We start from the raw sequence: 16,833 nt of genomic DNA on the forward strand, positions 1-16,833 counted from the left end.
TGGGGCGGAGGTCAGAGGTTAAGGGTCGGGCGTCGCCGAGATGGCACGTGGCCTGGAGGCGCACCCCATTCCACTAGCGGGTGCCCTAGTCTCCGCGCGTGCGGAGACTCAGCCCGGCCGGAATCCAACTCCCGGGGCGCTGAGAGGGATAGATGCGGGACTGCAGTTGCCAAAGCAGTTGCCTCCTGGAACGAGCTTCTTTCTAGCCCTGGGAGCGGCTTGGGGTTGGCGACAGCATAGGGCTGTGCGACGTGGTCCAGTCAGTGACAGGAGCCTCCTCTCCGAGGGTACAGGGCAGGTGGGGCGGCCCTGCCTGGATCAGGTGTCGAGCCCGGTTTGCTCGTCCCCCAACCTGGCGCGACAAGACTTACAGCCGCTCGCAGTTTCCAAGCCGGTGGCAGGGTTGCGCGTCCGGCGCGGCGCAGGAACAGGGCACAGAGAGGCGGCCCTTCGGCCGAGGAGGGATGAGGCCCGAGACCGGGCAAAGAAAGCTCGGGAGGCAAAGGCTCCTCCCCACACTTTTTGTTGTTGTTGTTCGTGGTTTTGCGTGGTGCGTGGCTAAGTGGCCCGGTGTCGGGCAGGCACGTGGCAGCTGGCACTGAATGGAACCTTGAGCGCTGTCTGCGCGCCCACGGATTTCGGCGCCCCAACACCTGCCGCCGCACCCTGGCTTGGGAGGGCGCGGCATCAAGAGAACAGAGGCGCGCGAGTGTTATGCAAATCGCAGGCTTGCGGTGTTAGACCGCAGCCACCTGTTCCTTGTAAAACGTCGGGAAAAAAAAAAAAAAAATAGCCTGAGCTTTGAGGAGGCTGACCGTTCAGTGTCACGTGAGCCGAGCTCCCGGGTTCTCCGGTCCGAGCTACTCCTTAGCCTCTGCTAAGGTGCCGGGAGTCGCAGCGCGGAGGCCGGATCTCATCCTCTAGAAAGAAAATCTCTACTTGATGGACCGGTCTCTTGGAGTCAAGAGACATGGAAATTATCTGCATTTTGTGAAAGTATGCAGGATATCTGCAATCCGTCTATGTGACCCACAGTATCAGGTCTAAAATACCTGATGTCTTATTCATATTTGAGGTTTCTATTTTTTTCTTTTCACGTTAAATTTCATGAAATTTGCCATCTATTTCAAAATGACACCTGAAGGATGCTACCCAAGAACCCATGTGCCAAAGTTGTTAGGTCAATTGCATTTATTTAATTCCATCTGAGTTCAATATTTACTGAGCCCTAGTAAATAGGGCTGGGAACTATGCTAGATATCGGCCAGTCAGAGAGAGAAAACTAACACTGCATCTTTCTTCTAATATTTTTTGGTACACATATTTCAATGACGTTCTCTCCTTCCAGATAACCCGCTTTAAATTTTTCTTTTCCTCTCAAGTTGCTCTTTGAATATTCTATGCAGATTTAACCAAATTACCTTCAAGGAACTACTTGTAAAGAAATATTTCATCCATATCATTTTGGTCCTCACTTCGATAGATTGTTTTTTAAAAAGAGATGATGGTTTTACCAGTATTAGATCACTATATCTTTCTTGGGCTTACTTCTTTTATAGGAAGTGGTTTTGTGTAGACAGTTAAGGGCAAAGTGGTTTTTGCCCTTAGGATTTTAGGGATGATCCTCTTCGTTTGTCATATAGTGGATACATCACTTTTTTACTAATCCAGAAATTAGGAGTCAAAGGTGATCCAACAGTGTGATTAGTTTCTAGGAATACCTCTTTCTTATAGGTAACTAAGTAGACACACTCACACACACACAGAAACACACACAGCTTTGCATTTGGATTTAAGATGTTGTTCAAGACTCCATTGTGGCCAGATTTCCGATCTCAAGACTATCAATTCATTTGAATAATCAGCAAAATCATCAGCCTCCTTTCAGGCTCTAAACTGGATTTAAAAGATTGACGTTTCTTAAAACTCAAATCGAGTCCGGCTGCAACTGCCTGTCCAGAGGGACCTGAATCATACACACACTGGATAATGAAATACACTTAGATTTTATTAGTGGATAATTCATGCTCAGAATCTTGAACACTAGTAGAATTAAATAAACAACTGGGAGAGGGAACCAAATAAAATTATTTGGAGATAAAATTATTTAGCCAAAATTAGAATGGAGGTAAGGCACTGCACTTTAAAATTCTTAACCTAGCCATTAAGTTGTTGAAAGAGGAGAGAGAGAAAACCAAGTATGAGGACTGGTGAGGATGCTGGGAAAGACTGAGGGCAGGAGGAGAAGGGGACGTCAGAGGATAAGATGGTTGGATGGCATCACCAACTCAATGAACATGAGTTTGAGCAAGCTCCGGGAGTTGGTAATGGACAGGAAAGCCTGGCATGTTGCAGTTCACGGGGCTGCAAAGAGTCGGACACAATTGGGCGACTGAATTGAGAGGGGAAGAATCTGTATTTTGGCAGGAATATCATCACTACTGGGCAGAAGAGTGGTGGTTGTATGTTTACTGTATCACGATTCATAAAAAGAAGTGCATTTGAGTCAGTGTATATGAATGCATGAGGACCAACAACACCTTTTTTCTATCGAGTTGCCTTAGAAATTAAACACTTTAACCTCAACAATTTTCTCCCACTTCATACAAGATTGTATAATAAAGTAAGATTTTTTTCCCACAATACAAAAGGCAGTGAAAAAGATGGTATAGCACGGATTAAATTGAAACATTTCAGCATTCTTTTGATATTCAATAGTAACTGAGTCACAGCATTCTAGTTATTAAGTATTGCTTTTCTTTCATGGAGACCAAAGTATTTCTCATTACAGGAGCAACCTTCTTGATTCTCCTATTTCTGGAGGATTCTAGAAACAGAAAATAGAGCAGAGCCTGTAAGTCTAGAGTGTTGTTGGGGTGTGAGAGAGTGGAATAGAGAGAAGCTTGTGGCTGTCATTTTAAGGTCCTACTTGGACATATGTCTGTAAGAGGCTTTTGAGCTTTAACACACTTAAGAGTGATTATCTGTTTCCCAGTCTGTCCAACCTTCTGGAAAAACAGTTCCTCCAGAGCAAGAACTGATCTGATTAATGCTTTTCCTCACTCTTCTCCTTAGGCCTGGCACGAACTGGGTGCTCAATAAATGTTTGCAGAAAGATGGAATGAAGAGATAAAGCAGAGTATAAGTAAGGATGAGTTTCTCTGAAGTCAGAAGATCTTCGACAATGGGAAATGTGAGCGCCTGCTTCATAGGTGGAAAGTCCAGGAAAATGAGAAAAAAGTGGGGCAAAACATTCGTTAGAGCAAATATTTTCTTCTCCACTTTTGGTTAACTTCACCGGATATGTACGTCCAATGGAAAGGCGACTAATTCAGTCCTATAAAAGTACTGACCAAAATGGAGTTCTTGTGTCCGAGACATGGGGAGGGCTCCAAGAGTCAAATGGAAAGAGCATTTTTCCCGCCTACTATTCAGAGGACAGGATAAGCGTTGGCCACAAGGACTACATTTCCCAGCATGCCCCACACGAACAGGAGAGGGCGTGAGCTCCGCCTTGGCGCGATGCTCTCTGGGAGTTGTAGTTTTCACGCGTCCAGCACCGGCGGGGCGCCTCAGCCTGGTGGCGGAAAGCAGTCACGTGATCGGAAAGGCTGCCGTTTTGCCTTTGTGCCGGAACAGGTTGACTGGGTCGCCCGAGCCCGGGGCCTCGGGATGAACCAATCGGCTGCCTTAGCAGGAGACGTTGGCGTTTGAAATTAGCCAATGACAGGCTTTGGCTGGAGCTTTGTCTCCGCCTACTTCGCTCAACGCGCGAGAGCGGCGGAGGGAAGCGAGGTGGCGGCGAGCGGCGGCGGGCGCGGCGGCTGAGTTGCTTCTGAACGGAGCCCGAGGTAGCGGGGCGAGGTGGCCGGGCGGAGGCACGGGCTTTCCGGGGATGCCCCCGGGGTTCCCTAGCCAGCGGAGCAGTCCGCTGGGAACCGGGTTCACTTCCACGGCTTTTCCTTTTTATTTTAGAAGCACGCGGGGCGGCAGTCCCCGGGGGCGGGGGTGGGGAGAGGCTGGCGTGCAGAAGCCCACGGCGGGGGAGGGTGTGGATCCGGCGAGCCAGGCTGGAGTCAGGGGTGTGGCGGCGCGGGCCCGGCCGGTAGGGAAGCTCAGGAGGGGCGAAGGGGAGGGGTGTCGATGAGGCCCGACCGGCGAGGGCGCGGCGGCCCTGCGCAGGCGCAGAGGGCACGTCGCCGGCCTTTCCCTCGGTCCTGCCCCCCCAGAGAGACCCCCACCCCACCTACTCCGCAGCCCTTCTGCGAGTCGAGCCTCGCGACCCCGGCCCCTTGGGGGACCCGCCCCAGCCCCGTACTGCCCGGCCCTTTCTGCGAGTCGAGCCTCGCGACCCCGGTCTCTTGGGGAGACTCTCACCAGGCCCTTGTTCCCTAGATGACCGGTTCTAACGAGTTCAAACTGAACCAACCCCCCGAGGACGGCATCTCCTCAGTGAAGTTCAGCCCCAACACATCGCAGTTCCTGCTGGTCTCCTCCTGGGACACGTCCGTGCGCCTCTATGATGTGCCGGCCAACTCCATGCGGCTCAAGTACCAGCACACCGGCGCCGTCCTGGACTGCGCCTTCTACGTAGGTGTTCTCCGTTTCAGCTCCTGCATCCTTTTGAGTTTTATGGTGTCCCTCGTGATCAGCGTCCCTTTTGCAGTGTTGGGCGAAGGCTCTTGTCGGTAGAGTCATTTGGACAGCGCCCCTCTCTTTCCACTCCTCCCCCACCCCTACCCCAATAACCTTGAGGTTCCGGTGCTGCTTTGTTTTTGCGTTTTGGCCCTGGGGACTTGACAGACGTCAGGAACTGGGTCTCCCGTTAAGCTTCTGATGGAGTTAACACTGAATTTTTCTGGACAGAATGTACTTGAAACTCACAGCAAGACTAAAATTTGGCCGTCTTACTTATTAAAAGGTTTGTTTGCTAGTAAATGGGAATACGTATTGGCTCTCAGCCAGTGTGGTGAACAGTTCTTAATTTGCTTGCATAGTAGTTTGGGTGACTACTTAGGTCGCTCAGTTTTTTGTTTGTTTACAATGAGTGAGCCCAGCGTACTTCATTCCGAGCATAAACTGAGGAGTTGGCTGGTAGATAGAGGAATTTTTCAATACTTTTTTTTTCCATTTAAAAATTATTAAACGTAAAAGAGTCAACTTTACAAGTAATCGAAGGATGCAATTTAAAACCACAGTTAGATACTGTTTACTCCTAATAAACTCATTGCGATATAAGAAATTATAAGTAATGCTGAGCAGGATGTGATAAGGCTGTCCATACCCTAGTTTTCCTTAATCTTGCTCCTAGAAAACGCTACTAAAAATGCTTATCATGTAGTTGTTTATTGAAATAAAAATGTGAACAATTGTTTGACAATGAGGACATAAGAAAATTGGAAGTTCAGTTATAGTATGGATTATTACGAAATCACTACTGATATTTCTGTGGATTGATTAACCTGAAACTAAAAAGTATCCAGAGTTTGATTTCAAATTTTATTTTAAAATTACATGTTTTTATAAGAAGAAGATTAGAAGAGAGATGGTAAAGTGTTGGCAGTAGTTATCTCTAGGTGATTGGGCTACAGGAAACATTTTCCTTGATAGTATTTTCCAAATTCCATAACCTGTTACACATACGTGCTCAGTCGTGTCCGACTCTTGGCTACTCATGGACTGCCAGCTCTCCAGACTTCTCTGTTCATGAAATTTTCCAGGCAAGAATACTGGAGTGGGTTGCCATTTCCTACTCCAAGGTTAAACACTTTTTTTTAAAGCTTTGTAAGTTCTGAGTGACTTGAAACTTTTTATTTTGTAGGATCCAACACATGCCTGGAGTGGGGGATTAGACCATCAGTTGAAAATGCATGATTTGAACACTGATCAAGGTAACATAGGCACATTTTTACCAGTTTATTGTTTTCCTAGCTAGTGCTTACTTACAAATGTTTATTTAAGAAGAATAGTTCCTGAATTGCTTAGTTCCTGAGTTGCTTAGATAAAAGTAAAAGTGGCTTGAATATAAGACTTTTTTGTTTAAATGATAACCATTAAGTTAGAATCACAAAATATCATGTATGTATTTTAACAGTGTAGCTCATTGTGACCTCCGTCCACAGTATTTACATGAAGAGGCACTTACGTGTTTGACCTTGACCCTGCCCTCAGAAGGGGACTGGATCTTGCAGTGTTCTACCTTGCAGTAGAATTTTTCCAGGATAGTTTCAGAGTTCTCTTTTCAGAAACTAATGTAGTTCAGACTGAAGGAAGACAGGGTTTTAAAAATCTAATATTATAAAATAGCCAATCCTGTCTGGGTACCATAGTAACCCAGCTTGTTTGATTGTTTAGCATAGAACATTCCCATTTATTGAATGAAGGACAGGGTAGCACGTTTTCTTTTAGTTAATTTCTAAGCGATGAAATTTACCCCCATTTTTATCGTGACTTTGGAGTAGAATAGAGATTGGAATGGAACTCAAATACACAGAGCTCTCTAGTAAAGGCTTTTTGTTTATTTGTATGTGCACGTGTTAGACATAGATGTACTTGAAGAACATAGCAAGGCACAGAGATAGGACTCAATGAGGATGAGTTGGACGGTGAGAGAATGGATGGAGGATGGGCGCTATATTTTTTTATCCAGAAAGAAGGATCCAATCAGAAGAGGCTTTTACGTGAAAGCCGTTTTGTCATGTAACTCACAGCTGCGGATGTTCGGTTTTGTTTGCTAGCAGTTTTTTCTAATCAGGAAGTTAGCTTGCAGGTTTAGGTTCTGTTTGTTTGAAAACTCAAGAAAACACCAAAAAGCAAAGATTTTTGATGCTGGAGACCATAATTAAGGGAATTAGCTGCTTATTCTCAGAAGGTCTTTGCTGAATTTTATGAGATACTTTTCTTTCTTGTTTAAATGGAGTGTTTTTAAACAGGTAGTTTTCCTCTTTGAGGATCAGAACCACATACTCTTTGTATTTGTTGTTACCTTAGCATGTGATATTGATTCTGGCACATAGTAGACAGTAGATACTAATTGAATGAATGAATGAGATAACGTGAAAAGTTGAAATTGAAAGGGAAGAAATTGTGTATTAGAAATTTGATGAGCTTCCCTGGTGGTCTAGTGGCTAAGACTCCATGCTCCTAACGCAGGGGGCCTGGGTTCAATCCCTGGTCAGGAAACTAGATCTCACATCCGCAACTAAGACCTGGCATAGCCAAGTAAATATTAAAGAAAGAAATAGAACCACCATGAAAACCAAGTGGTTATTAATCCTGAGCCTCCCTGCTTTCCTCATCCCCAGCTTTCAGGTAATCCTGTTAACCACTTAAATCTGTTTCTTTGAAACATCAGCTTAATGTGATACATTTTATCCAGATCCCTTGGACCAGAGTTCTCCACTCAAGTGTTCATTCAACAGGTATATTTTGAACACTTACCATGTATCAGAACATGCACTGCATACAGTCAGAACTATAGAGTTGAAAGAAGGTTCCTGATTTGAAGGAATCTAGAATCGTGACGAAAATAACTGATAGACTATCATTTTAATGTTGTCTGAAACTCAAGGTAGCTTTTCGTATTACTGTGCCAGTGAATCAAGCTATGCCCTGTAAGATGGACAGAGGTGAATGAGTGACTTTGTAGTCCCGGAGAGGTTTTTCTATGTGTAGATACTTCTGTTGAGTGGGTGGAAGTGGATTCGTTACAGTAGAATGAATGTTTCCTTTTGTTGTTCACCTGAGGAATCTTTAGTAAAGCTAGGTGTTGGTTGTTGCTTTATTTTTATTCCTACAGAAAATCTTGTTGGAACCCATGATGCCCCTATCAGATGTGTTGAATACTGTCCCGAAGTGAATGTGATGGTTACTGGAAGCTGGGATCAGACGGTTAAATTGTGGGATCCCAGAACCCCTTGTAATGCTGGGACCTTCTCTCAGCCTGAAAAGGTAGGCTTTTTATGTTCATGACAGGAATTATGGTTCTTGGGGTGATTTGACTTGATAAGTGATGAAGATAATGTTGAATTTAGAGGTTAAGAGTTGATGAGTCTATTTCACAAACCCAACTAAATATGTAAAGGAAAACTAATCTTCATACTTTGGTCAGCTTTTTCCTGTCAGTTGTCACATTTGTACCGGATAGCACTAGTGATAAACCCACTTCCATGTATTGTAATGCTTTAGATCCTAGGGCTGAGAAGCAACTTTTCAGAGAAGTCATTTAGCAAAGACTGAAACTGAGTTTGACTTCCCCAAGCAGGAAGTGGGATGGAGCATCACTCATTTTCACTTAGGCCTGAGCTTTCTCTTTATTTGACTGTGAGAGGGTGAAATGGGTTATCATTTAAAGTTTAGTGAAAAAGATGTCCTTTATTCGCTGGCTTTTATAATTTATTTATTTTTAATACTGACAGAGGTAGTTGAAGGAAGCTTCTTAAAACTGAAATGTTGTGTATTATTCTAACCTTTTGATCTGTACAATGAAAATGTAATTGAGCATTCTTGATGTATCCTCATCAGACTTTATCAGGTGGTAGTTAATTTTAAAGATTGATTGTTTTAGCAGTTTAAAGGTATCCTTCACTTGAGTCTATTTCCTCAGTGTAAATATACTATTCAGTTCCTGTTAGCTGTCATTATATACTGTAGTGCATCCAAAGAGCCATTATTTTTGTCACATCAGAGTCGAATCTACTCCTGGCAAGACCTTTGTTCAGAATAAAATAATTGCATTGTTTCTAGTTTTGATTTATGGTTGTATGTAACATGTTAAGAGCTGTGATAAATTGCTGACAGAATATCATATAATGGACAGCCACACTGAATCAAGCAGCTTATTGGTTCAGCAAGGTTCATTATGTCACTTTTTTTAATACGGTCTTTGATAAATGTATATACCTAGTCGGTAGCATGACAGTGTTTTTACTTGATTTACGATCAGTGGGGATAGAAAGCACTGTTAGAAGCTTGTGTGTCACCTGGATAGTAAAGATTTAAGATAAAATTCCCATTCTGATTGTACTGCTATAAATTGATCTTTTTCTGGATTCTTTGTTTTTTGAATTCGGCGTTTCATGTGTGTTACGCTAATTTGTTTTTCTGCAAATGTTTTTTGAATAAACAGCAGTAAATCTTACTATATCTCTTATTGAAACACACTTGTATTAAATCTACTGTTTTGAGTCTTTTAAATTCTGTGTTTTTTCCCTTGGTCAAATTAGTTGTTGAATTTTAAGGCTAGATTGTAGAAATTATCAGGTTATTATGTTCTTAAACCCAGTCCCACCACCTCTGCCCACTGCCCTCCCTGGGGGGCGGGAAAGGGGGGACGCTTATGTGGTTAATATGTTAGTGATAACTAACCGTAAGCTTTAATTACTGAATGTTAAAGAGATGTCTTACCATGTAATGAGGCCTCTTCATTTTTTATAGTGATTCTTCAGGTTTTAAAATATTAAATTAGATTAAATTAGTTGCTAATTAATTAAAAGTAATGATCAGAACACAGTTATATACCTGAAGTCTAGATTTTTAAAAAAATGATTTAACATGATCAGGAAAATATATTTTATTACTATTTTCATGAATTTCCTATCTCTGTTTGGTCTCCAGATAATGTATTTGAAAGTAAGTCACCTTAAAGGCTTATTTGCAGGAAATTTTGTGATTTATTATAAGGGGATAATTTGTGAAAGTTGTTTTACTATTGAAGAAAAGGAATTTTAAGGGGTGGGGGGAGCAGTTGTTTTTAGGGGATAAGTGCTTTTAAAATTTTCCATAAACATAACTCTGTCTTGAGTGTTTAGTGTGACATCAAGGCGTAAAAATTTGCTTTGTCATATGCCAGACCACTGACCTTGTCTTTTAATTTTGAGTTCGTATGCCACCAAAAGCAAGTAAGCAGGTAATTAATGTTAACTCGCTCACTCTTCCTGGAAAGGCCTATTTATTAAGTGTGACAGGTGGGAAAATCAAAGAGTTACAACGTGAAATCTGTGTCTAAAAGGTGGTCATAGAAAAATAACTTTGAAAATGATTGTCTTATGAAAAGCCAGAAGCCCACTGAAAGGTATCTTGAGCTGTTTTTATGGTTTTATTGTCTATTGTCTCCTTTTTGAGTATCTTTTACACTTTTATATTGTGATTAAATGAAACGAGGGCTATAAAATTATTTAATAATTTACTTTGTTTTAGTAAGAGAATCGTCTTCAGAAATATTTTTGGAGAGTTAATTAGAATGTGCATTATTATGATACGTGGTTAAGTATTAAGAATATCTTGGGTGTATTATTTTGTGCCAGTTACTTGGTTTGTGTAACTGAAGTATTTAAAATTTTGGTACCTGTGTTTGTGAACCTTCAGCTAACTTTTTTTAATGGTTTTATGATCCGTGGACTTTATTTTGGAGCAAAATGCCATTTGCAGGCATGCATTTTTAGCAAGTTTCGGTGTTTTTTGAAAGGTGTATACCCTGTCGGTGTCGGGAGACCGGCTGATCGTGGGCACTGCAGGCCGCAGAGTGCTGGTGTGGGACTTGCGGAACATGGGCTACGTGCAGCAGCGCCGCGAGTCCAGCCTCAAGTACCAGACGCGCTGCATCCGCGCATTCCCCAACAAGCAGGTACTGACCTTGCCTCCCCCGCCGGCTGTGGGAATTTGAACCTAGTAGAATCCTTTATAATAATTTGGTCACTGCGTTTTACGCATTGCTTTCTTTTTTTTTTTTGGAGTGGTGATTGGAATTTCTCTTAGGTGTATTTTCACAGCCTTTTGTTAAAAGGTAGTGTGTTAACTCAATTTTAGAGAAGGCTTTGATTTTCACAGAGGGTAATAATCTACCAGTAGTTTTCTGATTCCTTGGTGCTCCTCCTCCAGGAAGCTTGACAGGTATACAGTAATCGAAGAGAGTTTTGCAGGTATTTTAATTTACAAACCAGCGAATTCAGGTTTAAATCTGAAAATTTAGAGTTACGGAATTTGCTGTTTGCTCCCCCCCCCCCCCACTTTTTTTCCTTCTTTTTTGTCCCTTTTGTACCCTAATACTAACAGCTTTTTAGCTAGTCTGAGAGCAGAACCTACATTTTTTTTTTTTTTAAAGGAATGCCTCTGAGGTTAGAGGGGAGCTGTGCCTCATATAGTGACTAACTCTTGATGAACAGTGTGGGTCACCTTCCATCATCATTACTAGAAGAGGTGACACTTTATTAGTGCACCCCTGCCCCCAGTCCTGAAAGTTGGAAGGGAAGTTGGTGGTGGGGTCATTTGCTCTGGGAATTTTATAAGAGGAAAGTCATTAAAAACAGCAGATATCTTTGGAATTTTATGGCTGTCCTTCAGAGGTTGTGGAGCTCTAAAGAATTAGGTCCATTACTCTATTCTCTTAGCTCTTTATTTCAAAAGGCTACTACCTCAAATGGTGATCACAATTCTTCTCAGGATATTGTAAATTTCCATTAGAATTGAAGTTATGAAAAACCTTAAATGCGTGGTTCAAATATGGTTGTATTTATGAATATCATGTTTTATATCCAAAATTTTCTGTCGGAGTTTATCTGTAGTTTATAATGGAAGCTTTTTAACTAAAAGTAACATTTTACTGATTCTTTTTTCATTACAGGTGTTAATAGTTTTTTAGGAATAAATCTTTTTCATATCTTGAAAAATTAAAGAAGTAAAATATAGATTTCATATTATCTTCCTTTCTTATCTTCTCTGACCTACTATTTCAAGGCAAGGTGAGGAGAGGTTTGAAATTATAGAGCACTTTTGAGCCTTGCTGAAAATCTGTGTTGTTTGGGTATAAACTTGACTTGCTGTAGTTAAAAGCAAGAGGCAGGATGATAGAGATGGAAGGCTGGTTTTCCAGTTGGTCTGGATTATTGATACACCCTCAGTGAAGAAGATACAGTTCTTAGAGCTGTTAGAAGTGAGGAGACATCAAGCCAAGAAAAATATATTCCAAGTGATGGGATGAATTTGAGTCCCCTTCTGAACAGGACAACAAATAAATTATATTAAAATAATTTAAAAATTCCTGTGAGGTTTGACAGAATACCTAGATGTTTTTGATTGCAATGTGCAGAGTACTGGTAAAGTAAGTGATGGTGGCCTTTTTTGTTTGTTTTTTAATATAACAGATATAAGTGTTTTTAAACTTTTGGAGTGATCTTATCTATATTAGTATTGCTTAAACATTTGTTTAAAATACAGCCGTATTCTCTTTTCATTTTAAAAATAATTATCTTTCTTTAATTTGGGTTGAGTTTGGGAAAGTATATGCCTTGTTTTGGAATCTGGATTCACTAGTTTTGTCTTCTGATTTCCTCTTGCCAGGGTTATGTATTAAGTTCTATCGAAGGTCGAGTGGCAGTTGAGTACTTGGACCCAAGCCCCGAGGTGCAGAAGAAGAAGTATGCCTTCAAGTGTCACAGACTAAAAGAAAACAATATTGAGCAGATTTACCCAGTCAACGCCATTTCCTTTCACAACATCCACAATACTTTTGCCACAGGTAGAGTATGGCATGTTCACTTCTATCTGCTTGTTAATATAATTTTGCTGTTAATTGAATGCTGTATATTTGTACTTGGGCAGGTTTTTTTTTTTTTGGTCATTCTGTGTGGCATGTGGGATCCTAGTTCCCTGACCAAGGATTCTGCCCCCCCTTGCATTGGAAGCGTGGCATATTAACCACTGGACCACCTGGGAAGTGGGCAGAGTTCTTAAAAATTGTGCTTGGTTTTTTATGATATTTAAAGGGAAAAAAAAATCTAGTATAATACTCCCTGGGAAAAATGCAACTTCTGTGATCTTAAAAATTATCAAGATAATGGCTATTTTTGTATCTGCTTTCAAGAACTATTTTTTGAAACCACTTGCAGGTGGTTCTGATGGATTTGTAAATATTTGGGATCCATTTAACAAAAAGCGACTGTGCCAGTTCCATCGGTACCCCACCAGCATCGCCTCACTTGCCTTCAGTAATGATGGGACCACGCTTGCAATAGCATCATCGTATATGTATGAAATGGATGACACGGAACATCCTGAAGATGGTATCTTCATTCGCCAAGTGACAGATGCAGAAACAAAACCCAAGTGAGTATGCTTCACCTGTATTTGAGCCTTTTCTTGCATTCAACCCAGGATTTATTAATTTTTCTAAATTCATGAATAGCATTGTTGATGCCTGTTTGATATTACAGCTGACTCTAGGGCTGGAGTTGATTTTATCTTGTTCTCCCAAGCTTTCAATATCCGTAGGTTGATAGACGTCTGATGGATAAAATTGTGCCTAGTTGTTTTGTAGAGAAGAATGTCAAACTCTCATTCTTCTTGAATAGGCACTATTATTTGAATCTCTGGAGTTATTACTAGCTCATTGCTTCAAAATTAAGTTGAGGAATTCAAGAATAATTTATTTTAGCAAATTCTATTTAAGATATTTAAGAATTTGAACTGCCAAAAATCTTTCCTCTCCACAGAGGTTGTTTCTGTAATATTTACACAGAATGAAATGACCTTCAGGTCTTACTGGAAATTCAGAGTAATATGGCCTTGCTTGGAATACTAGATTTCCTTAGTTTTGAAATTTCTGTAGGTGTCTTTGGCTCTTGGGTGTAACTGTTGACAGGGAAGAACCATTTACATTTTCTCGGTACATGGGGCAGAGCTTTTTACTTGAGCCAGACTTGAGGGAAACCTGATACCTGGACACTTGTTTGACCATAAAATACCAGCCCCCAAGAGTCTTGGTCCTGCTCCTTGTCCCTCTCTCCTCAGGCCCTGGAAGGAAGTCCTCAGTAAATATTTATGGAATAGCTGACTGTTTCCAGGATCCCTGTACTCTTCTGAATTAGAATGGCATAGAGGGCCCTTGCTGAGTTGCTGGAGTCCCTGAGAGAGGGCAGAGTGTGAAGTGTTCAGTACCGGGTGTGCCTTCACAGTTTGTCTTTGGAAAAGGCGTGGCGTGTGAAGCCTGGTGGATAAAGGGCTGGGTTTGCGTTTATCTCTCGCTTCTGTGTCTCTTGTCCTGGCCGGCCGTTTTGATCTCATGCTCTTCTTTTTTCTTTTGAACTTGTAGGTCACCATGTACTTGACAAGATTTCATTTACTTAAGTGCCATGTTGATGATAATAAAACAATTCGTACTCCCCAATGGTGGATATATTACTATTAACAAAGAAGCCAGGGAACATTTTTTAATTTTAATATTATAAGAACCTGAAAATATTGGAAAAGAGGTTTTTTTATTGTTTGTTTTTTTTAAACACTTTCTTTAGCGCATGAGATGGTTTGATGGTTTTTCTGCATTTAAAGGTATTTGGGCAAACAGAAGGGGAGGGCAGCAGCAGCACTTCTGAGAATCAGTTTTGACCTTGATTTTTGTTTCCACTGCGGAAATAAATGTTTGTAAATAAATGTAGGTGATAAAGCCCCCTTTGCATTCTTTCTGGGCCTTAAATGGTAGAGAAGAAGGCTCTTGAGCCATTTGTTTCTCTTGCTGGTTATAGTTGCTAATTCTAAAGCTGCTTCAGACTGCCTCATGAGGAGGTTAATCTACAATTAAACAATATTTCCTCTCGGCCGTCCATTATTTTCTGAAGCAGATGGGTCATCATTTCCTGGGCTGTGAAACAAAGCGAGGTTAAGGTTAGACTCTGGGGAATCAGCTCGTTTTCAATCTTATTAGGGTGCAGGAGGAAAACTAATAAGAAAACCTCCTAACATCATTTTGTGACTGTAAACAATTATTTATTAGCAAACAATTGATCCCAGAAGGGCAAATTGTTTGAGTCAGTAATGAGCTGAGAAAAGACAGAGCATATCTGTGTATTTGGAAAAATAATTGTAACGTAATTGCAGTACATTTAGACAGGCATCTATTTGGACCTGTTTCTATCTCTAAATGAATTTTTGGAAACATTAATGAGGTTTACATATTTCTCTGACATTTATATAGTTCTCATGTCCATTTCAGTTGCCCAGCCGCTGGTGATTAAGGTTAAAAAGAAAAAAATTATAGTGAGAATGAGATTCATTTCAATGTAATGCCCTGAAGCAGAACATGAACTTAGCTTGGCCTATTCTAGGTAGTTCCAAATCGTTTTTTTGTTGTCACACTTTTTGTTTTTTTATTTATATTATTTGCAAATGTATGTATCTGAATGGTACTTGGACCTTTACTGAAATTTGTTTCATCCATGATGTATTTTAAAAAATTTCTTTTGCTACAGAGAGAGGTCTTATTTGTAAGTATTTTAGTGAAAACTTAGTGTAAATCTGAACCCATCTTTTGAAATGTATTTTCTTCATTGCAGGTCCACCTAACCATCTCGTGAAAGTGGTTTCTCTATGGAAAGCTTGTTTTCCTTCTTACCAATACATGATTGTCCCTTAAGGGATGCGTTTTAGTCATTGTGGACACATTGTTTAGTATGTGAATTTCTCTGTTATCTTGGTGTGCCCTTTCCTCCTGACTGTAGGATGAGGAGTCTGTGTGTCCTTGTGCAGTAGTCTGAAGAATTGTTTTTCCCTCAGCAAGCCCAGTTGCTGTGTATGTGCAGCTTGAGGTCTTTCTGTAAAATAACCTAAACCTGTTATTTCCATGCTGTCTAATAAATCAGAGATTCAAAACCCTTAAATGTTGGATGTTTTTAAATGTTGGTAATTAATGTAATTTACTTCGTAAAAAGCCTTCTGTAAAGCAAACCTCCCTTCATCAGGGGGCCGGGTGGGGATGACATTGTACCTTTCGGTCCACACTGCCTTGTTTAATTATGTCTATTTGGATGTACTTTGGGGATTCAGTCTTGAATAAAGTGATCTGTTGGAGTTCTGCCATTTCCCTTGTGCCCTCTTGCTGGATCAGCAGGGCCCTCGAGCGAGCTGTGTGGCTTCACGGGACAGGCCCAGCCTGCAGGCAGCTGCCGGACCCCTTCTGGCCCAACTCTCTCTGGGAGTGCCAGGGCCCCCCTGTGCCTGCAGCTCCCAGCCCCAGTGCTGATGCCGTCAGTGGGTGCACTCACAGCCAAACGACAGACCCGTCTGTACTTATCCATCAAATGCTAAATCAAAGGGAAGCCCTTGGGATGGTGAATAATGTAATAGCTGGAGACTAACTGATGGTATTGGTTCTTTAGTGTGATTATGTGCTTTTTAAAGTCATAACCACTTGGTTGAGGACAGAGCATAAATTTAAAACATGGTTTAACTGAAAGAGAATTAATACAGTTTCATAAAAGGTGACCAAGTTAAAGCAGTGAGGGGCCCTGGTTTTGAGGGCATGGTGTGGCCGAGCTGTTATTGTAGTCTGTCTGTATGTCCTCTCGTCTCTTGCAGCCTAACGTGTCTCACCCTAAGTGTGTCTCCTGCCTCGTCTGCGGACCTCTTCACCAGCTCTTCCTCACAGTTGGCCTGTCTGTCATGGCTGCCTTCCCCTCGAATGGCCCATGTGTAACACCTTAGCATTTTCGTTGGGTTCCCCTGCCCAAATTCTGTTCTGTTTTCAGGTGTGTCTTTTTTTAAAAAGTTCATCTTTCTTTTCTTTCTACTGTTACTATATACCACCGTAAAGGATCCCTCCTGGCCATCTGGGGGTGTGCTGCAGGCTCCAGCCTCTACCCTAAATCCTTCGTCTTCTAGAGGAGTAACTTTCAAACCTTTCGGTTGCAATGCAAGTAAGCATTTGAACCATGATCCAAAACACACAGAGGTCAGTAGTGTGTACAGCGGACGAAGCTGTGGGAAGCATCACTTGTCTTCTGTACATCTGACACATCAGCTCCCTTCCTGCCTGCCTGCCTTTTTTTTCCTTCTTTTTTTAGGAAA

General features: G+C 41.5%; 1 protein-coding gene across 2 annotated transcripts; it reads left to right on the top strand.

The window, feature by feature from the left end:
* Positions 1–3,773: 3,773 nt before the first annotated feature.
* BUB3 (BUB3 mitotic checkpoint protein) lies at positions 3,774–15,844 on the top strand. 2 transcript variants are annotated; one of them, XM_005225855.4, is made up of 8 exons: positions 3,774–3,851; positions 4,396–4,590; positions 5,822–5,891; positions 7,799–7,950; positions 10,466–10,624; positions 12,337–12,514; positions 12,885–13,101; positions 14,087–15,647. In XM_005225855.4, the coding sequence occupies exons 2-8, from the start codon at positions 4,396–4,398 to the stop codon at positions 14,100–14,102; spliced, it is 987 nt and encodes a 328-aa protein (XP_005225912.1). In that variant the 5' UTR covers positions 3,774–3,851; the 3' UTR covers positions 14,103–15,647. The 2 variants fall into 2 exon arrangements, with proteins under 2 accessions (XP_005225912.1, NP_001069645.1); NM_001076177.1 differs by having other exon boundaries at positions 3,804–3,851; positions 15,324–15,844.
* The last annotated feature ends 989 nt before the right edge of the window (positions 15,845–16,833 follow it).

This window comes from Bos taurus, chromosome 26, assembly GCF_002263795.3.
Source record: "Bos taurus isolate L1 Dominette 01449 registration number 42190680 breed Hereford chromosome 26, ARS-UCD2.0, whole genome shotgun sequence".
Classification (NCBI taxonomy): Eukaryota; Metazoa; Chordata; class Mammalia; order Artiodactyla; family Bovidae; genus Bos; species Bos taurus.

Bases quoted from the DNA above. Each gene is read 5' to 3' on its own strand.
- BUB3 (XM_005225855.4), top strand. From the start codon at position 4,396: ATGACCGGTTCTAACGAGTTCAAACTGAACCAACCCCCCGAGGACGGC. The intron at 4,591-5,821 runs GTAGGTGTTCTC...TTTATTTTGTAG, and splicing joins TCCTGGACTGCGCCTTCTAC to GATCCAACACATGCCTGGAG. The intron at 7,951-10,465 runs GTAGGCTTTTTA...GTTTTTTGAAAG, and splicing joins CCTTCTCTCAGCCTGAAAAG to GTGTATACCCTGTCGGTGTC.